General features: G+C 45.9%; 1 protein-coding gene across 1 annotated transcript in view; it reads left to right on the forward strand.

Annotated features, from left to right (window-relative positions):
- Abcc4 (ATP binding cassette subfamily C member 4) overlaps positions 1–25,603 on the forward strand; it is a 287,715-nt gene that overhangs the window by 255,789 nt on the left and 6,323 nt on the right. The window contains exons 28-30 of the mRNA XM_045145529.1: positions 2,235–2,407; positions 5,736–5,841; positions 21,166–21,300. Of these exons, the coding sequence (XP_045001464.1) occupies positions 2,235–2,407; positions 5,736–5,841; positions 21,166–21,300 (414 nt within the window). The remainder of the gene's footprint in view (positions 1–2,234; positions 2,408–5,735; positions 5,842–21,165; positions 21,301–25,603) is intronic.

Raw genomic sequence — 25,603 nt, forward strand, 5'->3', positions numbered from 1 at the left:
TAAAAAAATATATATATTTTTAAATTTTTTATTTATTTGAGAGCGACAGACACAGAGAGAAAGACAGATAGAGGGAGAGAGAGAGAATGGGCGCGCCAGGGCTTCCAGCCTCTGCAAACGAACTCCAGACGCGTGCGCCCCCTTGTGCATCTGGCTAACGTGGGACCTGGGGAACCGAGCCTCGAACCGGGGTCCTTAGGCTTCACAGGCAAGCGCTTAACAGCTAAGCCATCTCTCCAGCCCAATAAAAATATTTTTAAAGAAGACAGAGAGATAATGTAATGTTTTCTACCTGCTCTTTGGCCATCACTCATCAATCTGCTGATCTCTGCACAGGGAGGTGTACTGACTTTCTGTTCTGTATCTCTCAAGAGTTTGACTGTTGTTCTATAAAATGTCTCCAAAACAAATAACTCACTGAACTGAAATGCACCCTAATGTAGTCTGACATCATCTTTACAGCTATGATTTTCAAAGACAGATTATCATAAATAACCCCATGGTTTGGGAGTAAGACGGGGTCATGCTGTGTCCTCTTTGCGGGACCTTTCAGAACATGTGTGCCGTTGAAGTCAGTACACTTGATGGCTTCAGTGACGTGGATTCATTCAGCTTTGGAAGAAGAGGCTTCAGGGCGCCCAACATTCGCGGTGCACCTTCCGTTGTTTGAACTTGTTCCGTCTTTCCCAGTGCATTAGAACCTTCCAGAACAGTAGAGTACCTGCAGGATTATGTCTTCACAGATCCATGCTTCTGCAGTTAGGTTTGTTTTAATCGTCCCAATAGTATACAGTCTCTTCCACAAAGGGTCCCTAAGGAAACTTAACCATAAAGATCTTTTTAACCTTTTCCGTGGACATTTTATATGTGAGAGGGAAAGTTCTCCATCTTCCGTAAGAAACGTCCATGACTCCTGAGGAAGGGTCCTTGGTAGATGTCAATATGACAGGAAGTAACTGGGGGATCACAGATGATACACACACACACACACACACACACACACACACACAAGCACACACACACGTATATCTCCAATTCCATTGATGTATCATTTACGTCATAGGAAATGCACTCTGTATTAGTAGGACTTGGTGATATTGTTAAATCTGAAGAGTTAAGCAATCATCATGACAACCCAGTTTTAGAACATTCTTCACCTCAAAAGCTCCCTTATATCATTAGTGGTTACCCCTTTTTAGCTACACAATCACAATTCTGTTCAGATTTTTGTCTCTATAAATTCCTGCAGTTACCTCTTAACTAGCCATTAAGAAGGGGCCTTTCTTTCTTTCTTTTTTTTTTTTTTTTTTGAGGTAGGGTCTCACTCTAGCCAAGGCTGACCTGGAATTCACTCTGTACTCTCGGGGTGGCCTCCAACTCATGGTGATCCTCCTACCTCTGCCTCCCGAGTGCTGGAATTCAAGGCACATGCTACCATGCCTGGCTTAAGAAGGGGCATTTCTTTATCTTGCTGTGTTTTGCCTAGTTTTATTTGGCATCCTATGTATTTTCTTTCTTTCTTTAAATATTTTTGTTTTAGTATTTTCTTTATGAGAGAGAAAGTTGGCACACCAATGCCACCAGCCACTGTTATTGAATTTCATACGTGTGTACCACCTTGCACATGTGTGACCTTGTGCATCTGGCTTATGTGGGATCTGGGGAATTGAACCTGGGGCCTTCGGCTTCACAGGCAAGCACCTTAACTCTAAGCCATCTCTCCAGCCCTAATATTTTTATATTTATTTATTTGAAAGAAAGAGAGGCAGAGAGAGAGAATGGGTGTGCCAGGGCTTTTAGCCACTGTAAACGAACTCCAGATGCATGCACCACTTCGTGTATCTGGCTTACATGGGTCCTGGGCAATTGAACCTGGGTCCTTTAGCTTTGCAGGCAATTGCCTTGACCACTAAGCAATCTCTCCAACCCCATCCTGAGTATTTTTAAATGGCATTTGCATCAGCAGTGCCCACTCATGACTCAGTAGCAACAGAAAATAATTTATTGATCACAACAGGGCAGCAAATGGGGTCCTGTTAAGTTTCCTATTTTCTTAAGACAGACTATTTCTCTTCTGTGTTGACTATCTTTCTAATGAAGGTTAACAGAGGTAACTCTTCATTGTCAGGGGGCTTTACATGGCTTCTGGAAGAAGGACCTTCCAAAGTCTGATAATGAAAACGCTCAGCTCCTTGATATTTAGGAAAATGTCATTTTTCTGTCTGTACCTACAGGTACAGCTTAAAGAGGCTATCGAAGATCTTCCTGGTAAAATGGATACTGAATTAGCAGAATCAGGATCCAATTTCAGCGTTGGACAAAGACAGCTAGTGTGCCTGGCCAGGGCAATTCTCAAGAAAAATCGGATATTGATTATTGATGAGGCAACAGCAAATGTGGACCCCAGGTACAGAAATGAGGAAGATGGAGCACCGAGTATCACTAGAAAAGAGTGTGAGATGGATGGAGCACTGTGTGTCACTGGGTGTGAGTTAGGAGTGTGAGGTGGATGGAGCACTGTGTGTCACTGGGTGTGAGTTAGGAGTGTGAGGTGGACGGAGCACTGTGTGTCACTGGGTGTGAGTTAGGAGTGTGAGGTGGATGGAGCACTGTGTGTCACTGTGTGTGACTTAGGAGTGTGAGTGAATGGAGCACTGTGTGTCACTGGGTGTGAGTTAGGAGTGTGAGGTGGATGGAGCACTGTGTGTCACTGGGTGTGAGTTAGGAGTGTGAGTGGACGGAGCACTGTGCGTCACTGGGTGTGAGTTAGGAGTGTGAGGTGGATGGAGCATTGTGTGTCACTGGGTGTGAGTTAGGAGAGTGAGGTGGACGGAGCACTGTGTGTCACTGGGTGTGAGTTAGGAGTGTGAGGTGGACGGAGCACTGTGTGTCACTGGATGTGAGGTAGGAGTGTGAGTGGATGGAGCACTGTGCGTCACTGGATATGAGGTAGGAGTGTGAGTGGATGGAGCACTGTGTGTCACTGGATATGAGGTAGGAGTGTGAGTGGACGGAGCACTGTGGAGCACTGGGTGTGAGTTAGGAGTGTGAGGTGGATGGAGCACTGTGTGTCACTGGATATAAGGTAGGAGTGTGAGTAGATGGAGCACTGTGTGTCACTGGATATGAGGTAGGAGTGTGAGTGGACGGAGCACTGTGTGTCACTGGATATGAGGTAGGAGTGTGAGTGGATGGAGCACTGTGTGTCACTGGGTGTGAGGTAGGAGTGTGAGTGGATGGAGCACTGTGCGTCACTGGATATGAGGTAGGAGTGTGAGTGGACGGAGCACTGTGTGTCACTGGGTGTGAGTTAGGAGTGTGAGTGGATGGAGCACTGTGCGTCACTGGCTGTGAGTTAGGAGTGTGAGTGGATGGAGCATTGTGTGTCACTGGATATGAGGTAGGAGTGTGAGTGGATGGAGCACTGTGTGTCACTGGATATGAGGTAGGAGTGTGAGTGGACGGAGCACTGTGCGTCACTGGATGTGAGGTAGGAGTGTGAGTGGACGGAGCACTGTGCGTCACTGGGTGTGAGTTAGGAGTGTGAGTGGATGGAGCAGTGTGTGTCACTGGGTGTGAGTTAGGAGTGTGAGTGGATGGAGCACTGTGTGTCACTGGATATGAGGTAGGAGTGTGAGTGGACGGAGCACTGTGTGTCACTGGGTGTGAGTTAGGAGTGTGAGTGGATGGAGCACGGTGTGTCACTGGGTGTCAGTTAGGAGTGTGAGGTGGACGGAGCACTGTGTGTCACTGGGTGTGTTAGGAGTGTGAGTGGATGGAGCACTGTGTGTCACTGGGTGTGAGTTAGGAGTGTGAGTGAATGGAGCACTGTGCGTCACTGGATGTGAGTTAGGAGTGTGAGTGGATGGAGCACTGTGTGTCACTGGGTGTGAGGTAGGAGTGTGAGTGGATGGAGCACTGTGGAGCACTGTGTGTCACTGGATATGAGGTAGGAGTGTGAGTGGATGGAGCACTGTGCGTCACTGGATGTGAGGTAGGAGTGTGAGTGGACGGAGCACTGTGCGTCACTGGATATGAGGTAGGAGTGTGAGTGGATGGAGCACTGTGGAGCACTGTGTGTCACTGGATATGAGGTAGGAGTGTGAGTGGATGGAGCACTGTGTGTCACTGGGTGTGAGGTAGGAGTGTGAGTGGATGGAGCACTGTGGAGCACTGTGTGTCACTGGATATGAGGTAGGAGTGTGAGTGGATGGAGCACTGTGGAGCACTGTGTGTCACTGGATATGAGGTAGGAGTGTGAGTGGATGGAGCACTGTGCGTCACTGTATATGAGGTAGGAGTGTGAGTGGATGGAGCACTGTGCGTCACTGTATATGAGGTAGGAGTGTGAGTGGATGGAGCACTGTGTGTCACTGGATATGAGGTAGGAGTGTGAGTGGACGGAGCACTGTGTGTCACTGGATATGCGGTAGGAGTGTGAGTGGATGGAGCACTGTGCGTCACTGGATATGAGGTAGGAGTGTGAGTGGACGGAGCACTGTGTGTCACTGGATATGAGTTAGGAGTGTGAGTGGATGGAGCACTGTGCGTCACTGGATGTGAGGTAGGAGTGTGAGTGGACGGAGCACTGTGCGTCACTGGATATGAGGTAGGAGTGTGAGTGTATGGAGCACTGTGTGTCACTGGGTGTGAGGTAGGAGTGTGAGTGGATGGAGCACTGTGGAGCACTGTGTGTCACTGGATATGAGGTAGGAGTGTGAGTGGATGGAGCACTGTGTGTCACTGGGTGTGAGGTAGGAGTGTGAGTGGATGGAGCACTGTGTGTCACTGGATATGAGGTAGGAGTGTGAGTGGATGGAGCACTGTGCGTCACTGGGTGTGAGTTAGGAGTGTGAGTGGACGGAGCACTGTGTGTCACTGGGTGTGAGTTAGGAGTGTGTGTGGATGGAGCACTGTGTGTCACTGGGTGTGAGTTAGGAGTGTGAGTGGATGGAGCACTGTGCGTCACTGGGTGTGAGTTAGGAGTGTGAGTGGATGGAGCACTGTGTGTCATGGGTGTGAGTTAGGAGTGTGAGTGGATGGAGCACTGTGTGTCACTGGGTGTGAGTTAGGAGTGTGAGGTGGATGGAGCACTGTGCGTCACTGGGTGTGAGTTAGGAGTGTGAGTGGACGGAGCACTGTGCGTCACTGGGTGTGAGTTAGGAGTGTGAGTGGATGGAGCGCTGAGCGTCACTGGGTGTGAGGTAGGAGTGTGGCACCTGGGAACGACATATTGTTCTGAGAAATGTATCTAGCCAGTCCCTTTAGTTGTGTGATGCAATAATTTTGTGTCTTGCTTAAAATTATTTATATTTTGAATAAAATACCTGTAGGCTGTGCACATCTCATTGTAGATTTGCAAATAGTCCGAATTCTAGAATCCAAAACTCTTCTGGTCCCAAGCATTTCAAACAAGGAGTACTCATTTTATATTTTGGGCATCCAGTGTGTATTCAATGTCTAAATCATGCGCAGTCTTCCTAAATTAACATTTTTGATGTGATCTTTTTAAAGAATGTTCATGTCTTAAAAATACTGATTTTTGGACAGGTGTTATGATGCATGCCTGTAATCCTAGCACTTAGAAGCCTGTCATAGGAACGCTGCATGTTCAAAGCCAGACTGGACTTAATAGTGAATTTTTTCTTTAAAAAAAAAAATTATGTAATTTTTAAAAGTCTCATGCCCACCGTTGCCATCGTTACAGAATTAAATGTTAGCCTTTTTGACTGTAGAACGGATGAGTTGATACAGAAGAAAATCCGGGAGAAGTTTGCTCAGTGCACCGTGCTGACCATCGCTCACAGGTTGAACACTATCATCGACAGTGACAAAATAATGGTGAGTCCTCCCCTAGGGACTTTCTAGTGGTTTCTAGACATAATCGATTTTTCAACTGATCAGCAACTAGAAGTCGGCACACATTCCAGTAAATCACTCTTCTGTCAGTTTTCCCCATATTCCCAAGTGTAAATAACTTAGCCACACACTCAGAGGTGCTAGATGATACATGTAGTACATTCCTTTGTATAGTTTTGTCCTAGAAGTTTATTTGAGTTTCCACTTTCTTTAAGATGACCTACTAGTGAATTTATCACGTACTGGGTGTGGTGGCGCATGCCTTTAATCCCAGCACTTGGGAGGCAGAGGTAGGAGGATCGCCATGAGTTTGAGGCTACCCTGAGACTACACAGTGAATTCCAGGTCAACCTGGGCTAGAATGAGACACAACCTTGAAAAAGAAAAGACGAAAATATCCCACATGAACAATATGAAAAAGATGCCCTGTGATACTATTTCATGCTACAAAGTCATAACGCAGTGTAACCATGTCTGGGTCTCAGTTGTTTCCATCTTCTGGGTTCTCTGAATCAAAACTGAACCTTTTGGAGGCTGGAGAGATTGGTCAATGGTTAAGGCATTTGCCTGCAAAGCCTAAGGACCTGGGTTTGATTCCCCAGTATCAATATAAAGCCAGATGCATAAGATCGCACATGAATCTGGAGTTTGTTGCAGTAGCCAGAGGCTCTGGGTATCCATTCTCTCTCTCTCTCTGTCTTTTCTCTCTCTCTACCTTCCTCTTTTTTTTTTTCTCTCTCTCTCTCAGATAAATAAATATTGTTTTTTAAAAAATGAACCTTTTGGGTGGTTCCTACTTAATCTTCAAATGTTAAGGCCACATGTTACATATTGGACTACAGGCCTTCAAAAAAGAAATGAGAACCTTCTGGGCTGGAGAAATGGCTTAGCAGTTAAGGTGCTTGCCTGCAAAGCCAAAGGACCTACGTTCAGCTCTCCAATATCCACATAAGCCAGATGCACGGGTGGCACATACATCTGGAGATTTGTGCAGTGGCTGGAGGCCCCATCACTCCTATTCTCTCTCTCTCTCAAATAAATAAATAAAAATAAATATTTTTAAATGAACCTTTTGTTTAACCTGTGAAGAAGTCATTGGGTAAGTATATAGACTTTCTCTCTGGATGTTCATAAGATGTGCTGTCAGGGGAGGATGTACCAAAATCTACCGCAGAATGTTTTCAGATAGGGAGGCTGGAGGAATGGCTTAATGGTTAAGACATTTGCCTGCAAAGCCAAAGGACCTTGGTTTGATTCCCCAGGACCCACGTTAACCAGATGTGGCGCATAGATCTGGAGTTCGTTTGCAGTGGCTGGAGGCCCTGCCGTGCCCATCCTCTCTCTCTCTTTCTTTCTGTTTGTGAAATAAATAAATAAATAAATAAAATATATTTAGAAAAAAGGGGGGCCTGATGAACTCACATACAGTTGATGGGAACGTAAATTAGCACCGCCATTGTGGAACACAGTCTGGAGACTCCTCAGGAAAAATAAGAAAACACCTATAAGCAGACCTAGCATATTATGTACCGATCCCACTTCTGCATAGGCGCCCAAAAGAGATGAAATCACTGCTCCAAAGGGCCGTGTGAGCTAACATGCTCATTCCAGCGTCATTTGCAGCAGGGCAGATGCTGAATGGACCTGAGTGTCCACCAGTTGATGCATGGTTAAAGAAAGTGTGGTATATAATAGAATACTATTCAGCCCTAACAGAGGAAGAAATCCTATTGTTTGGAACAACATAGATGATCAAGCCTAGACATGAATTTAGTGATCTAATTTGAAGGCTTGTAAAAGTTGAACTGCAGGGGGCTGGAGAGATGGCTTAACGGTTAAGGTGCTTGCCTGTGAAGCCTAAGGACTCAGCTTCGATTCCCCAGTACCACATAATCCAGATGCATAAGGGGGCGCACGCCTCTGGAGTTCGTTTGCAATGGCTGGAGGCCCTGGTGTGTCCAGATTCTCATTCTCTTTCTCCCTCTCTCTATCTGCTTCTCTCCGTATATCTCTTAAATAAATTAATAATCTGTTTTTAAGTCAAGCTTTATGAGAGGTGGGGAGGAAAAGGATAGGGAAGTGTTAATTAATCAGAGCTGGAAGTTGGAGACATAACTGCCAGGAACTGTGGAAACCAGCAAGGCTATTTGCGTATGTCTAACTTGTCTCCCTCTAGTGCCCCCTGCTGGCAGGCCTAGGAGAGCCTCTATGGCCGCACCAACCTCCCAGGTTAGGCGTGGGAAGGCCAACCTAGGATTGCCAATAAAGAAGGAGCTAGTCTGTTACGCAGCTTGCAACTGGCGCAGGCTCCAAGCTGTGGCTTCTGAATATTTATCTTACATCTATCTTATATCTTTCTCTCGGGTTGATTGGCTTCATTTTTATATAAATAAGTTTATTATTTTTTTAAATCTTTATTTACTTGACACAGAGAGAGAGAGAGAATGGGTGTGCCAGGGCCTCCAGCCACTGCAAACAAACTCCAGATGCATGTGCCACCTTGTGCGTCTCACTAATGTGTGTCCCGGGGAATGGAACCTGGGGCAAATGCCTTAACCACTAAGCTATTCCTCCTGCCCCTAAATACTTTTTTTTTTTTTTTGAGAGAGAGAGAATAGGTAGGCACACCAGGGCCTCTGGCCACTGCAAATGAACTCTAGACACATGTGCCATCATGTGCATCTGGCTTACGTGAGACCTGGAGAATTGAACCTGGGTCCTTAGGCTTCACAGGCAAGCGCCTTAAGCCGTTAAGCCATCTCTCCAGCCCAATTGGCTTCTCTCTCTAGCCCAGGCTGACCTGGAATTCACTGTTTAGTCTCAAGGTGGTCTCAAACTCACAGCAGTCCTCCTACCTCTGCTTCCTGAGTGCTGGGATTAATGGCATGGCCACCATGCCAGGCTTTAAAAAATATATATATATTATTTGTAAGGGAGAGGGGAAAGAAAGAGACAGACAGAAATAGACAGAGAGAGAAGATGGGTATACTAGAACCCCTAGCCACTGCAAACAAACTCCAGATGCATGCACCACTTTGTGCATCTGGCTGTCTACGTGTGTACTGGGGAATAGAACCCAGGTCATTAAGCATTGTAGGCAAGTGGCCTTAACTACTGAGCCATCTCTCCAGCCGTCTTGGTCCGTTCTTTAGGGATTCAATATTTCCTCTGTTTTTTTTTAACCTTACTTCCTTATTGTTCTCCCTCTTTCTTCTTTCTCATTTCCTCCTGTTCTCTGTTGCTTTCTGAGTTTCAACAAATCTTACAATGTAGCTTTATAAAGACGTTGCAGAAAACATCCCTCAAAGTTAAAAACCTTGGGCTTCCAATTAACCCAAAGGAGTAGACACTGTTTTAAGCGCATCCCAAGCATGTGCCATGGGGGGCTGATTTGCATCGTCATGTGGTTGCTAAGCATCGCCACTGGAATCCCTAGGGGACTCGGACTGGCCACACGGACCAGAGCAGGCCTGTGCGAGACGTGAGATACGTATGTCAGGTGACGCACACGCTGTGATGTCATGGTGCAGACTCCAGGAATTTCTCAACGGTGCTCTTTGGCCGTCCATATGTTCGGTGATAATGGAATGATCTCTTAATGTCAGAAGCGGTTTCTGGGACGCTCCCTCCGGCTCCCCTGACATACGCTGTCAGATGGGATCAGTACTGAGAACATTCTAGAAAGTGCCGGCGCATCACCACTGTAGTGCCACCCTCCAGTGCTGGGCATAGGCGGGAGTGAGCTCCACGGAGCTGTATATACACTGGGGCAGGCCCAATGCAAAGTTTAAATATCATTTTTATTTTTTTTTATTTATTTATTTGACAGTGAGAAAGAGAGAGAGAATAGGCATGTCAGGGCCTCCAGCCACTGCAAACTAGTTCCAGATGCGTGTGCCACCTTGTGCAGCTGGCTCACATGGGTCCTGGGGAATCGAACCTGGGCCCTATGGCTTTGCACGCAAACACCTCAACCGCTAAGCCATCTCTCTCTCCAGCACCCAATGAAAAGCTTTAAGCTTCAGCCAGGGAATGTGTTCTTCTGGCCTCCAACATTGCAGTGGGACCCAGGCCACTGGCAGATGTTCCGTGAGTGACCGTGTGATATTCAGGATGGCTGGACAGTGATCGTAGATTCTAGAAACACGGCCTAGCATTGAACCCCACCCTGCCAGCATCCAGTGCTCACCATTACGCCGTGGAACCCACTGGCATTAAACATCCTCAGTGGCCATCTTGTCCTTTGGGAGTGGTGTTCCTGAGTGGAATTTGGAAAAATAAGCTTTCTGTGAACCAACTGATCCCAAGTGAAGAGGGGAGGCAGGTCACCATGGCGACCACCAGGCCCAGGAGTCCAGGCCCTTGGGATGTGGCGTTACCACCCCAGCCCCCCATGCTTGAGCCCCATCATGAGTCAGAAATGAGAAACGCAGAGGGACAACAAAGAAGCCCAAGTTCTACTTCCAGCTCCAGAGGCTCCAGGAGTCTCCGTCGTTTAAGGACACAGCCCCGAGGAAGGGAGCTGGCAGCTGGTCAGGCCCAGATCTGCCAGTCTACCCCAGCATTGGGCGTGTCTGGCTCATGGGTGTCCCTGAACCTGTGACCTCTGTGATCCCTGTCAAAACGCATCACTGTTGTCCTGTCTAGTGTGTGGTGGTAAAGTTTGAGAACCTTGGTGTTCTCTCTCTGTCTCTCTCTCAGTCTCTCTCTCTCTCTCTCTCTCTCTCTCTCGGGATCAGTATCTGTGTCTAAATCCTTCACTTGCTTTTACCCAGCAGATGGTACGCCAGCCACCCCCAGCCCCACATTCCCTGCCTGGCCTCCCAGCCCCGTGCCCCCTTTCTGCTGTGGGGAAAGGCCCCCAGTGGTCTTTTCATCCCTCACTGCGCGTGTTTGCACATAGGCAAGGTGTGCAAGCAGTGTGGAGAGGGAGGAGAGCTGGGGTAGATGACAGAATAGAGGGCCCGTATCAATGGATGGTTCCCCCCCGTCCCCGGAATTCACTATGGAGTCTCAGGGTGGCCTCGAACTCACGGCGATCCTCCTACCTGTGCCTCCCAAATGCTGGGATTAAAGGCGTGCGCCACCACACTGTGCTCTCAATTGATGTTATAGATTTTTTTATTTATTTTGCTGGCATGTGGGGAGGGTAGTGTCAGGGTTCCTGGGCACCTCAACTGGTGCATCTGCTGTTGTCCCGTGTGGGTAGCCTGTATGGGGTGGCAGGCTTAGAAAGCAGGAACCTTTGGCAGCTGAGCCATCTCGCCAGCTCCTTCCTTGAATTTTCACATCCAGACCTGAGCGTCTGGTGTACATGGGTAAGAAAGACCCAGGGAGAAGTGATTTGGGATGTGTGATCCTGCACCTCCCCATGGCACTGCTGCTCCTGCTTCCAGAGAAATCTTGAAGGTAGGGGTCCCAGGTCCTCAGCGGTATCAAAAGAGGTCCCACCAGGTCACTGGAGCTGATTTCTGTTGCTGTAGGGACTGACCCAGCTCTCCCCCCTCAGGAGATCTGAAAGACATGCCTCTGTACCTTCGGAGACCAGGTCTTGGCCTCAGCAGTGTCCACCCATGTTGCAGCCTTCTAGTATATTCTATCTTCCAGCTTCTGCTCATCTGCTTGCTTGAGTTCAGTAGACCAGTGCGTCAACTTCTGTCATGATAACAAGACACGAGAGATAATCACTGTGTTGGAAGTTGCAGTCTGTGATTGCTTGGCCCTGTGGCAAGGCATTACTATATCATGGTGGAAATTTGTGGCAAAGCAAAAGTTCTCACCTCATGACCAAGATGTAAAGGGGGCACACAGGACACCAGGATTCTGCAGTCCCCTTCAAGGGCACACTCCCAGTGACCCACATGCCTTCCACTAGCCCCTGACTCTTATCACCACCGAATATCATCACCCTGGGTACCAAGTGGTAACCACACATGGAGCTTTTGGGCCTTTGCGATACAAACTACAGAAACCAGTAATGTTCTTTCTCTTAACTTTTGACATTTTTTTAAAAGCTTTATTTTTTATTTATTTGAGAGAGAGAGAAAGAGGCAGAGAGAGAGAAAGAGAGAATGAGCGCACCAGGGCTTCCAGCCACTGCAAACGAACTCTAGGCACATGCGCCCCCTTGTGCATCTGGCTAATGTGGGTCCTGAGGAATCGAACCTGGGTCATTTGGCTTTGCAGGCAAACACCTTAACCGCTAAGCCATCTCTCCAGCCCACCTTTGATGTTTTAAGCTTTTGTTGTTGTTGTTGTTTGTACTTTAAAACTCGGTGTCTCTTTTGAGAAAACAAGGGACTTTTCTGTTCTGTTCTTCAGAAAACATTGAGGACATAAAGACCGGTGTTCAAGAGGGCAGCGGGCGGGCTTGGGGGAGTGGCTAAGGAAATGACAGTAATGATGTAGGGCCGGACCAGCAATGCTATCACCATGAAGTCCCGTAATTGCAAGTGCTTAAGGTGTAATAATTACATTTTGTTACACTGGTGAATAGTCTCCACAAAGGAGGATGAATATGGTTTTGTTTACTGTCAGTAAATCACACAAAAGGCTTGTTGGGAAACAACTGTGACCTAATTAATGGCTTTGCTCATATGTTGGCTCTCCAAAGGGATTTCTCCCAGCTTTGGTTCATTAAACGCTGTTAATGTGTTAGGCTTAGAACTCTATTTTCTAAAGATGTCCTCTCAATTTTAACTTTTATTAAACATGGTGTAGTCCTTATGACAGCTAATTTAATCTCCTTCATTCACTCATTTGCCACTAAACAGTGGAGCAAGAAAACTGATTAGAAAGCCTCTCTCCTGGCATTCAGTGTTCTCTCCACATTAAAGCTGGCTTCTTCCCTGTCTAGGATTAAGAAGTACCTGTAATCTGTTTTCTCTTCAGCCAATCACAGCGCCCCCCTTCAGTCCCTGCTCCCCCAGTCCTCAGAGCTATGTGGGTTCTCCCGGGAACATGGATTGTTATTTTTGCCTGTGTCTATCAGCATTTCAAGAGTTCTTTGGGAATGGGTGATACAGTGCTTCAAGCAATGCTCAGAAACTCATACTGTGGTTTTTTTTCTATTGACAGGCCACACTGTGGTTTTATAACCTTCACTTTTGTTTATAAATTCAGGTCTTGTTTTCGCTACTTACCTTGAAAGAACAGAACTAGTAACCAGTGAGTGGAGAGATGGCTCAGTGATCAAAGGCACTTGCTTGCAAAGCCCAGTAGCCTGGGTTCAATTCCCCAATAGCCACATGAAGTCAGATACATAAAGTGGTACATGCATCTCGAGTTTATTTGCAGTAGCAAGATGCCTTGGCACCCCATTCTCTTTTACTAAACCAGTAACTATAGTCAAGCAACATTTAGTGTCAAGAGTCTATGTTTCACTTTTTCTTTTGAATTTTTTTAAATTTATTTATTTATTTGAGAGCGACAGACACAGAGAGAAAGACAGATAGAGGGAAAGAGAGAGAATGGGCGTACCAGGGCTTCCAGCCTCTGCAAACGAACTCCAGACGCATGCGCCCCCTTGTGCATCTGGCTAACGTGGGACCTGGGGAACCGAGCCTCGAACCGGGGTCCTTAGGCTTCACAGGCAAGCGCTTAACCGCTAAGCCATCTCTCCAGTCCTCTATGTTTCACTTTTGTTGAACTTTTATTAAATGAACCTACTTAATTGAGTTGTGACCTCAATTAGGACATTTCAAAAAGAAAAAAGAAAAAGAATGTTCCCTTGAAAATATTTTGAGGGCTGGAGAGATGGCTTAGCACTTAAGGCACTTGCCAGCAAAGCCTAATGACCAGAGTCCAATTCCTCAACACCCACATAAAGCCAGATGCACAAAGTGGTGCATGCATCTGAAGTTTGTTTACAATGGCTAAAGTCCCTGGCATTCTCTCTTCTTCTCTCTGTACCGACCTCTATCTATATTTGTCTTTCTTTTCTCTCTTCTCTGCCTCTCTGCTTGCAAATAAATAAATATTTTTAAAAAGAAAAAATAATTGTGAGAGATTCAAGTCAAGTGTCCAGAGTAACAAACAGCCAACAGGAAGTCAGAAAGCACATACTCTGGAAGACGTGCAAAGCGGAATCCCAGCTGAGTGTGGAGCTGCGTGTGTGCAATCCCAGTGCCCAGGAGAGAGAAGGAAGCTTGGAGATTTGAGGCCAGGCTGGCCTACATAGTAAAACACAATCTCAGAAAGATCAAATAATTTAAAAAAAAAACAAAAAAAGGTAGAACAAACATGTAAGAGCAGGAGCTCTGGGGAGTGACAGCTAGGATACGGTAATATTTCCTGAGGGAGAAGAATCATTTACTTACTGTTTTTAAGAACTAGGGAAAAATTAAGAATGGCAGTTGTGGCCTAGAAAGATGTGGCTTAGCGGTTAAGGCGCTTGCCTGTGAAGCCTAAGGACCCATGTTCTATTCTCCAGATCCCTCGTTAGCCAGACCCACAAAGGTGAGGCAAGCGCAAGGTCACACATGCCCACTAGGTGGCGTGAGCATCTGTAGTTCAATTGCGCTGGCTGAGGCCCTGGTACACCAGTTCTCTATCTCTGTCTCTCAGGAAAGAAAAAAATAAAAATGAATGGCACTTGCCACTGGCCAAAAACTCCTAAGGTACCTCATTCCTTCAGTGAGGTGGGACACTCTCCAGTGTCTCTTCATCATCCAGCAGCCCAGACCTGGTACCACTCCAGTTCTTCCCTGCCCACCCAGTCTGTCATGGGATCCTCATTTTTGCTTATCAGTATGGAGGAAGCTTTCCTGGTCTCTTCTTTTCCCATGATCAGCCTTCCCCTTCTGTCCGGTCCCTCATCTCTCCCCCAGCATACCCCATTATGATAGTAGCATTCTGCTAATGTGGTAGATTTAATCCAATAAGTAGATTAATTATTTTGCAATGAGTCCATCTGATTTTCATATCTAGGACAGCTGCCTGGATTCTGCAGATTTGTGGGCCTGATAACACATCTTCACCGGAGCTTATGTAACTGACTGACTCATTCAATATAGTGTATTTTTCCTTAACCTACCAGAGAGCAAGTTAAGGTTGACTCAGGCATCACATCAGCACTAATGCGTGGTGTGGCTTATAGTTTACTTGGGGGTGTCAGAAGGGTGCAGACCCAGAAGGAGACTTATAAAACATATTGACAGAGATGAAAATTCACTATTTTTTTTAAAGTAGAAGAGTGGCTTTATGTTTGTTGCCTGTTCAGTAAAATCTAGACTATTGGATCACATCAGTAATTAGAAAAGCAAAGTACATAAAAACTGTTCCTGGGGCTGGAGAGATGGCTTAGCAGTTAAGCGCTTGCCTACGAAGGCTAAGGACCCCGGTTCGAGGCTCGGTTCCCCAGGTCCCACGTTAGCCAGATGCACAAGGGGGCGCACACGTCTGGAGCTCGTTTGCAGAGGCTGGAAGCCCTGGCGCGCCCATTCTCTCTCTCTCCCTCTATCTGTCTTTCTCTCTGTGTCTGTCGCTCTCAAATAAAAAAAAAAAATTAAAAAATTAAAAAAAAAAATTGTTCCTGGCATTTTTATTTTTCATGTGTAATCCAACTTAACCTTTACAGCAGCTGCCTCTCCCATCTTCTCTTTATTTCAGTATTTAAAAGACTCCCTACTGTGATGTGGCTTCCCTTATCCTCTCTCTTGCCCATAGCCATGAACTTGAACCTTGTAATCCCTCTATCCCTGCTATATGTGGCCCCAATGCCAGCTACATCCCTCCCTTTGTCCTCATATTGTTACCTTCCCCAGCGCTACACCGCTGGATGGCGCCCAGTCATGGCCCTGAGAGTCATTTCCTTTGACTTTACTTTTCAGCTCATGCACACCAGGTGCCTGGTACCTACCATGGGCAGTGCCAGGATTTGGCGATGGAACAGTGAACAAGAGAAATCGTGTGTTCATGCCCCTAGGAGGTGACAGCTGCACCTCTGTACCTTGGGCTAATGACATGGTGTCTTGAATGAGCACCGGCCTTCCAACCCCATTTCTACGAGTCCAAGTCTGCGTGTTGGTCCGCCCACTCCGTTGCTCTGTCCTTCCCTCATGATCGTTATCAGAACCTCTAGCCAGAGTGGACCCCTTGTGCTTCCAAACTCCTGCTTACTTATCTTGCTCTCTCAGTGCATACCAATTGCTTGAGTATATGTCCTGTCTTTGGGAACGGGCTCCTCTAAAGGTGGCTCTGAGGGCTGTGTTTGCCTCCTGTACATTATCTGACAGTTTGTGGTAAGCGTGCAGTAAACATGTGCCTGATAAATTCAGACATTAAAGCTCACTTCGATCTTCCTCTAGTATGTTTTGGCCATGTGTAACTTGTTCTCTAATTAGTTTTTTTTTTTTTCCCAAAAATTTAGTAAAAATTGCTTTTCTTGTTTCTGACTGCATGCCAGCCACATGGTAATTAAGCTGAGTCTTCCCAACAGAAAGTGGACAAGGGGCCATGTTTCTACTAATGGGCATATTTTCTCAAGTTAGGCAAAGTTATTGTGTAATCCACATGAAAGAGTACTGTGGTAGTTTGAATAGATGGCCCCCAATATATTCAGTTCTTTATTGTTTGTAGTTTGCATCTGCAGCCACCTGGCTGGAGGCAATGTCACTGAGTGGATCTTAAGGTGTGGCGGTGGGTTTTAGGTTTCAATCTAAAGATATGCAAAGTGTGCCTAGCTCGAGTTCCTGAAGTGTGCTGTGGCTTTTTTTCTGGCTTGTGCTTCTCTCTCTGCTTGGTCCTGTGAAGGCAGGCCAGCTTCTTCTGCCGTTATGGAACTTCCCCTGGATCTGTAAGCCTCAATAAATCCCTTCCTCCATAACTGTGCTTGGTCTGGAAGTTCATCTCAGCGAACCTGAAGCTGTCTGCTACAGGTACCTTAGGAATTAAATGTTTTAAATACCCTTTGCTGTTCTTTTACATCTGACTATATATGTCTTACACACTTGCATCACCATGTACGTCTGGCTTACAAGGGATCTGGAGAACCTAACATGAGTCCTTAGGCTTTGCAAGCAAGTGCCTTAACTGCTAAGCCATCTCTCCAACCCAGGCCTCATCTTTTTTTATAATTAATTTTTTTAAACAACTTCTATGATTTTAAACAATATCCCATGGTAAGGCCCTCTCTCCCCCCACTTTCCCCTTTGAATCTCTATTCTCCATCATATCTCCTCCCCCTCTCAGTCTCTCTTTTATTTTGATGTCATGATCTTTTACCTCCTATTACGATGGTCTGTGTAGGTAGTGTCAGGCACTGTGAGGTCATGGATATCCAGGCCATTTTGTGTCTGGGGGAGCACATTGTAAGGAGTCCTACCCTTCCTTCGGCTCTTACATTCTTTCTGCCACCTCTTCCGCAATAGACCCTGAGCCTTGGAAGTTGTGATCGAGATAGTGCGGTGCTGAGCACTCCGGTCACTTCTCAGCACCATGGTGCTTTCTGAGTTATCACAAGGTCACTGCCATCTGAAAAAAGAAGATTCTCTAACCAAAAGTGAGAGTAGCATTAATATAAGGGTATGAACATTAAGAGAAGTGTTTGCTGGGCAGTTTGAGATGCATAGTATATGCATTTAGCTAGACAGCAGACAGATGTTACACCCCTAGGGCTCATGACTACCCCTCTTTTAAGTTTTCAGTATCAGGAATGTATTCCCTCCAATGGAGCGGGCCTCCAGTCCAATTAGAGGGCAGTTGGCTTCCATCATGATAGACGTGCCACTATTGCACCCATTGGCTCATTTGGCCTGGCTGGCCAACGATAAGGCTTGCAGTGTCCACTGTCGGGTATCTTCACTGGTGATTTCTCTCTCCTATTGAACTGCATGCAGAATGGCTTCTAGCTTTCTGTCAGCTGGTCTACATGAAAGAGGTTTTCAGCTCAGTTCCAGCAGGGTTTCTCAGTGACCAAGTATGTGGAGTCTTCAGCAATAGGGTCTTACCATCTATTCCTATTGGGAAACCAAGGGCCTCGGCAATGGCCTATAATGTTTCGGGGCATCAGGAACCCCCCCTGGCCAACAACTCACTGGAAGGTCTCCCATCCCTGGCACTGACAATTTTCTAGTAACAATCTGCGCCAGGTCTCATGTTCTGTTATCAGCAGCGCGATGGACTGTCACGTTCATCTTTGAGTCTCCATTCCTAAGAAAATCACTGTTACGGAATGGGTGGTTGGGTAAAAGGAAATTCTTGTAGTTCTTCATTTGGGGACTTAATGGTGAGGACATTTGAAACAGCGATTGTTCAACTCAACAGACCTTTTCATTTTCCTTTTCAAGTGCAAACTTGAGGCTCCACCTGTAGCTCATTTGGACGAAAGCTTGCATAGCGTATACAAGGCCCTGGGTTCAATCCCCAACACCTCATAAATAACTCCAGTTTATTTACCCATTTGGAGTTACAGTAACCCAGTTCAGTTTAAGATACTGTGTGTGTGTATGTGAGAGAGAGAAAGAGAAAGAGGAGATTGAACTCAGGAGTAAGCTACCCACTAGCTCTGTATTTTATTCAAATACATACTAAAGCAGCATTAAAGAAGTCGGTTCTGGTTTGTTACATTTTCCAAGTGTTATCTTGCACAAGTTGAAGCTCAAGTTCTAGGGCTAGGGGATTGTATGCATGAGATCCTCAGAACAATGCCTGACACCTAAATGAATGAATAAGAAAATAAATAATTCAAGTTCATATAAATTATCAAATTTATCAAAAAAATTATTAGTTATATCACTCCTCCCCGTGCCTCCAAGTTAAAAACTGTCCTAGTGAAACAAAGTACACACTCATTAAGTGGTTAATACTCACAAGGCACAAAATATTTTTAGCAACATGATCTTTCTGTCACCTGTGTTATAAATCTTGTTGCTTTTTAAAAAGAATATATCTTATTTACTTATTTATTTATGAGAGAGAGAAGCAGATAGAGAGAATGGGTGTGCCAGGGCCTTGAGCCACTGCAAACGTACTCCAGACACATGCGCCCCCTTGTGCATCTGGCTTATGTGGGGCCTGGGGAATTGGGGGTTCTTAGGCTTTGCAGGCAAATGCCTTAACTGCTAAGCCACCTCTCCAGCCCTAAATCCTCTTGCTTTTTGAGAGAGTTGCTTTTCTGGGTGTAGCTTTTAAGATTATGGTCAGTTTGAGAACTACTCATCTGAATGGCACTGATGTATTTTCAGACACTGTAAAGGAAGGAGAAAGACTTTCCATTGTCTCCAAGTTGAATGAATGTAGTGGGAAGCTAGACAAGGGACAATGGAATATAGTAGTATTTTTTTTCCATTACAAATTACACAGTCAGAGAACTCAACCTCCACCACCTCGAAAGTGATTAAAAAAAAAAACAAAAACTAGCTTGTTGCTTTTACAGACTAGAAAGTTCATTTTGTAAGGTAATTTGATTCCCTTACTTAGTCTTTAGTGGAGAGACCTGTAGTTTTAAAAATGCTTTTCTCCCCTTCTTTAACGTCAGGAGGAGTGGTTTTTCTCTGTAATGCAATGCTTAAATAAAATTACACATTTGGGGCATCTAAATTGACATGCCAAATTATAGGACATTTTAATTATTATGTGGATGTGACAGATTCAATTATTTCTGAACTCTTTTGAGAAAGCTGCCCTTAGCAATGATTCACAGTAGTAAACAAAAGATTAACAGGAAAATACCCTTTATAAGACTTAATCAATGTTTCCGATTGAATACCATGGGCCTGAATTAACTGCAATATCTCCATGTGGAAAAACAACCCATTTCTTGCTTGGAGTTTCAGCCTATTTGTTTAAGATGGATTTATTGTAAACACAGCCTAAACGAAGAACTAAGTACCACTTAACATCAGAACTGTTTTCCTGGGGACGTCATGCGTCCAATTGTCTCCAACTCTTTCTTCCTTCTGAAACCATTAACCAAAGCCACTAATAAGTAGAAATGCAGAGTTAAGAGCACCTTCCTCCACCTTTCAATTTCCAATGGACGTATTAACGAGCGATGAAATGGCTAAAAGGCAGGCAGTTAAGGAAAGCGAGAGGAGGATGCAAGGATTGGAAATTGGGACAGGGGCATTCAGGGCTCTTAGCAGCTCAGGCTGGCCTGCCCCAGTGTGCTTGCTATGTGGATTGTGTGAACTTCAGAGCTCAGCTCCTGAATTGCTTCTCTAGTCTTAGCCAGTGGGGGGGGAGGGGGAATTAGATTTCTAGAGATTTCTGTAGAGAGCAATGGTGGCCAAGCTGCTTTGGGTAATGGCTCTTTTGGCCAGTCATTTATTCAGGGAGCAATGTACCTGGGATGACTTGATGATGCAACTTAACCTTGTCACTCCTGCCAGCCCGCCTTGCCAGGACCCTCAATTTAAATTTATTTATTTATTTTATTTATTTATTTGAGAGCGACAGACACAGAGAGAAAGACAGATAGAGGGAGAGAGAGAGAATGGGCGCGCCAGGGCTTCCAGCCACTGCAAACGAACTCCAGACGCGTGCGCCCTCTTGTGCATCTGGCTAACGTGGGACCTGGGGAACCAAGCCTCGAACCAGGGTCCTTAGGTTTCACAGGCAAGCGCTTAACCGCTAAACCATCTCTCCAGCCCTGCCAGGACCCTCAAGAAAATATCTCAGGCTTGGAAAGATGGCTTAGTGGTTAAGGTCCTTGCCTGCAAAGCCCAAGGACCCTGGTTTGATTCCCCAGTACCCACGTAAGCCAGATGCACAAGATGGTATTTGTATCTGGAGTTGGTTTGAAGTGGCTAGAGGTTCTGGTGTTCCCATTCTCTCTTCCTCTCTCAATCTGACCCCCTCAAATAAATAAAATATTAAAAAAATTATCTCAACACATGCTTCTTCTCCAGTATTGCATGGTTTCTATCTCATACAGCTTGCCCAACATTACCCTACCTTCTAGATACGTTAATTTCATTTCCTTTGATCCAGAAGTCTCCCAACTCCGAATGCTTATGCCGTGCTCAAAGTTCACCAGGAGCCTTTGGAAAGCATGAACGACTCATGACCACTCCCAACACCCTTGGCAGAATATAAAAATGCCCCGTAGTGCTCAGTACTCACAATACGAGTCTAGAACTTGCATATTTTTCTTCCTTTCCTATGACATTATAATAATAAAAGATCAGGTGAGGCCTTTGCTTCGAAGAACAGGGTAATCAAACCACTTAAACACCCTGCAGACCAACCACCCAAATAGCTTCCCCCCACCCCCTCTCCCTTATCCTTTTCGGAAATATTGTCTGAGTTATAATACGTGGCCTAGGAGCATTGTGTCTCAATGGGTTTCTTTCTGCTGATCCTCAGGTTTTGGATTCAGGAAGACTGAAAGAATATGATGAGCCCTATGTTTTGCTGCAGAACACGGAAAGCCTCTTCTACAAGATGGTACAACAGCTGGGCAAAGGAGAAGCCACGGCCCTTACTGAGACAGCAAAAGAGGTGAGCGCCCGCGCGCTGTAATTACAGTCTGTCTCTGCAGCTCCCTCCTTACCATTTGGCACTGGGGCTCTGGTAACAAGCACTGTGTGGCCCTTTGCAATTATAAGCCTCCAGAGACGAAGCTTCACCACGTTCATGGTTCACGGTTGAAGTCAAGTCTGTGAGGACTTGGCAGAGGCACCCTGGGGGAGGGAAGGGCCGTGGGCACGTGCACATGCAAGCAGGTGTGCTTAAGAGGGAGAAAATGCACCTTGCAGACCCATCACATGTCTTTCTTACTACTATTTAGCACATTTGAGATGCGAGGGAGGTCCGGGTGCAGCCAGGCAATTTGAGGTGCTGAGGGAGAAAGTGTAGGGTGTTTATTCTAGATAGATCTACCAGTGAAACATCCAGGTTGCCCTTTTATAATTTGTAAAGAATTTTTCTGGGCTGGAGGGATGGCTTAGCGGTTAAGATGTTTGCCTGCGAAACCAAAGGACCCAGGTTCGATTCCCCAGGACCCACGTTAGCCAGATGCACAAGGGGGCGCACATGTCTGGAATTTGTTTGCAGTGACTGGAGGCCCTGGCACACCCATTCTCTCCATCTCTCTCTCTTCCCCTTTTCTGCCCCCCTTTTCTCTCTGTCAGATAAATAAATAAAAACAAAATATTTTTTTAAAAAAGAGTTTTCCTACTGTTGCTTTGGCTCTACATTTCTGTCCTGATTCTTTGTTGTTTAGGATTTGGCCCAAAGGCATCTTTGATTTTCTTCCTGTCCCTTCTAGAGGCTGAACTTGTCATCAGGAATTTATCATAGCTTAGATAAATAATCTGACTAGTTTTTATGAAGGCTTAAAAGCTTCGAAGACATTTCAGGTCGTTTGTGATCTTCCCGGCAACACTGGTACCATGTTAATGTCACTACAGCTAAACACACTGTGGCTCGAGGGACTTTCCCAGTGCCCTAGAGCCACTCAGTTCTCCCTAGGAGTTCTGTAAGGTGGGGTCACATGGATGGAAAGGAGCGAAGGAGGTGGGTGTTTTGTCTGTTGTATGTATGGCTTACTGTGGAGGGAGACGGCCAACTGTCTACATGGTGAGGCGTAATTTTCCATCTTGATTTTCTCGTGTATTTCCCAGATTGTTAACATCATAGGTAGAGCAGAATTGCTTGATGTGTGTGTATGAGTAAATTTAAAATATCTATTGAAGACAACAGAATTAAAAAAAAAAAAATGGGGCTAGAGGGATGACTTAGCAGGTAAGGTGCTTGCCTGCAAAGCCAAAGGACCCAGGTTCAATTCCTCAAGACCCACGTAAGCCAGATGCACAAAGTGGCACACGTGTCTTGTTTGTGGTGGCTGGAAGCCCTGGCATGCCCATTCCCTTCTCCTCCTCCTCCTCCTCTTCCTTCTCTCTCTCTCTTTCTCTCTGTGTGCTTCCTTATGTCAAATAAATAAATAAAAATAAAGTATTAAAAAAATTGTTCCATTATCTTGTATGAACAATTCAGTCTGGTCCATCCTTTCTCATGTTTCCTGGTGATGTAGTTCAGGGGTGGCATACCTGCATAGAATACATGAGACCCTGGAGTCTATCCCCAGCACCTCAAAAAAAGTTGGGGGAGGAATAGAGGAGCTGTATCTTCTAATACTCGGTCTAGTCTTACTGCCATTTTCCAAATTAAGCAAATGCTTGTGTTCGCAACATATTTTGCCGGGTACTGCTTATAACAAGTATGTTGCATAACTATAGTCGCTGGTGATATAGACATAGGAATGGAAAAGTCGAGAGACGCTCAGTTCATGGAGTGAGTCATGGTGGGGATGGTGAGATGTTTGCACGTAAGCTGGTATGTGCCATGCTGTGATACAGATAACATTATATACCTGTGTAAGTGGTGACGTAGAGAAAAGAAGGAAAGTGCCCAGCATCACAAACTTAGCAAATGATTGGCAGAGTCGGGATTTAAATTGAGCCTCAGGGTCCCCAATATCTGTGCTCTGAATTTTCTCCTTTTTTGTATCCAACTGAGGCAGGAAGCTGCCCTTGGGGCGCTTTATTTTTCTAGATGTCAATTATACAGAATTCTCCCATTTCTAGAGTGTCGCCCAGCTCAAGCTTCCCTCTCATAAGACATCTCTGTATAGCCAGGGATCTTGACTCCTCCAGCATTTCTCAAAGTGCTTCTTTCAGGTTAGACAGATGGCTCGGTGGTTAAGGGGCTTGCCTACAAATCTGAATGACCCAAGTTCGATTCCCCAGGACCCATGTGAAGCCAGATGCACAAAGTGGCACGTGCATCTGGAGTTCATTTGCAGTGGCTGGGGGCCCTGGCGTGCCCATTCTCTCTATGTCTGTCTCTCTTCTCTTTATCACTGTGCTTGCAAATAAATAAATAAGCTTTTGTTAAAAATGCCTTTTTCCTCCATGGAGATGTCAAAACCTCCTCCCCAGTTTTTATTTTGTGCTCTTGGAAATTGAACCCAGGGCTTGACACGTATGAAGCTCAGTGGTAGAGCACTTAGCATATATGAGGCATCTTGCAAGGGTCCATGGAGAACAGGAGGTTGATGCATGGCTGTAGGCGTTGCAGTCTGTGTTGTGTTTGAAAACACCACCCCTTATTTCATTGGGTACCCAGCATGGCCCTGCCCTCCATCTATCTACAGGGAGAGAATGTCCTTCTCGATTTCCGATGTCACTTGTGGTGAGGGTCCCCTCTCCAAAAAGACACAGGAAAACACAGATCTTGATTCCCTGCCTGAGCTGAAAAACCCCAACTTTCTTTCTGAACGTACATGGTCCCCTGAGGAGACCAAGCTGTCTGGATTATCAGCCTTTCACATATAGGAGATCACATACTGTATCACCGTGAACTGTAACGCCGTGCAGATTAGTCTAGATCAGCAAGCTTTTCCGAGATCAGAATTCAGTCCTTTGGAGAGCCGACTCACATCTGGAAAAAGGTACTTCCTAGGCCCATATTCTTGACTACGTACATACCTTTCTGAAGCTCTTGGTACTGAGTCGCTTGTTTCCTGGCCTTTGGAGATGACCCACGTAAAAGGAGCTGTGAATACCTTCCGCATGCATGCAGCTTCAGGGAATGCTGGTCTGTTGGACCTTGGTCTAGGTGCCTTACCTATTGGCACTTCAGGAGGCTGGACATCCCAGGTGAGGGATTGACAGCGTAGACTTCCCCTGAGGACTCTTTCCGTACAGCTATCTTCTCCCTTTGTCTCCTTTGTGATTTATTTCTTCCTCTCCATAGTGTTCCTGATGTCTTTAAATATATATACAAGGAGAGAGAGAAAGAGACTGGGTGTGTCAGGCCCTCTAGCCACTCCAGATGTATGCACCACTTTGTGCATCTGGCTTGATGTGAATACTGGGGAATCAAACCCGGGTTGTGAGGCTTTGCCCGCAAATGCCTTAAGCCCTGAGCCATCTCTCCAGCCCCTGACCTCTCTCTCTCTTTTCTTTTTCCCAAGATTGGGTCTCACTCTATCCCAGGATGACCTGGAATTCACTACGTAGTCTCAGGGTAACCTCGAACTCATGGCAATTCTCCTACCTCTGCCTCCCAAGTGCTGGATTAGAGACGTGCGCCACCATGTCCGGCCACTTTGTGCATCTGGCTTTATGTGGGTACTGGAGAATATAACCCAGGCCGCCAAGCTTTGCAAGCAAGCGCCTTTTACTGCTGAGCCATCTCTTCACAGCCCACCCTGAAGATATTGTGAACCACTTCCTTAAAGATCTTGTCACCAAATACAGTTGCATTATGAGGTCCTGGGGTTTAGGGACTTTGTATGTGACTTTAGAAGGAGAGGACTACCACATCATTCAGCCCCTAGTGAAGGATGCATGTCAATCATTCTCTTCCCCAGTGAAATCCACCCCATTGAGTGTTCCACACTTCCTTTGTTCCCACTGGATCACAGAGCTGCCATTTATCCACACGAGAAGTCATCAGTTCTAATATTATGGACGCTAGGACTGGGTCTGTTGGAAAAGGCCAAGAGACACTGTCTCTCAGGGTCTCCGTCTGCTTCAGGACCCGCGGTGCCGCCCAGCTGCCTCGTACCTGTGGGTGTCAGCCAAGCTGGTAGAGGTTCAAGTGTTCTGAATAATAGAAAAAGCGTTTTACAAGTGCTCAGGAATTCTTCCCGAGAAGACAGAAGTGGGATTGGCTTTCAGAAGGCTGTACACCTTTTTCTTTTCTTTCTTTTTCTTGGTTTTTCAACACCTTTTTCTTGATGATAACAAAACATCCTCCAGAGATCTTCCAGGTAGCTTTAGAGGCTATTTGGAAT

This window comes from Jaculus jaculus, chromosome 3, assembly GCF_020740685.1.
Source record: "Jaculus jaculus isolate mJacJac1 chromosome 3, mJacJac1.mat.Y.cur, whole genome shotgun sequence".
Taxonomy (NCBI): domain Eukaryota; kingdom Metazoa; phylum Chordata; class Mammalia; order Rodentia; family Dipodidae; genus Jaculus; species Jaculus jaculus.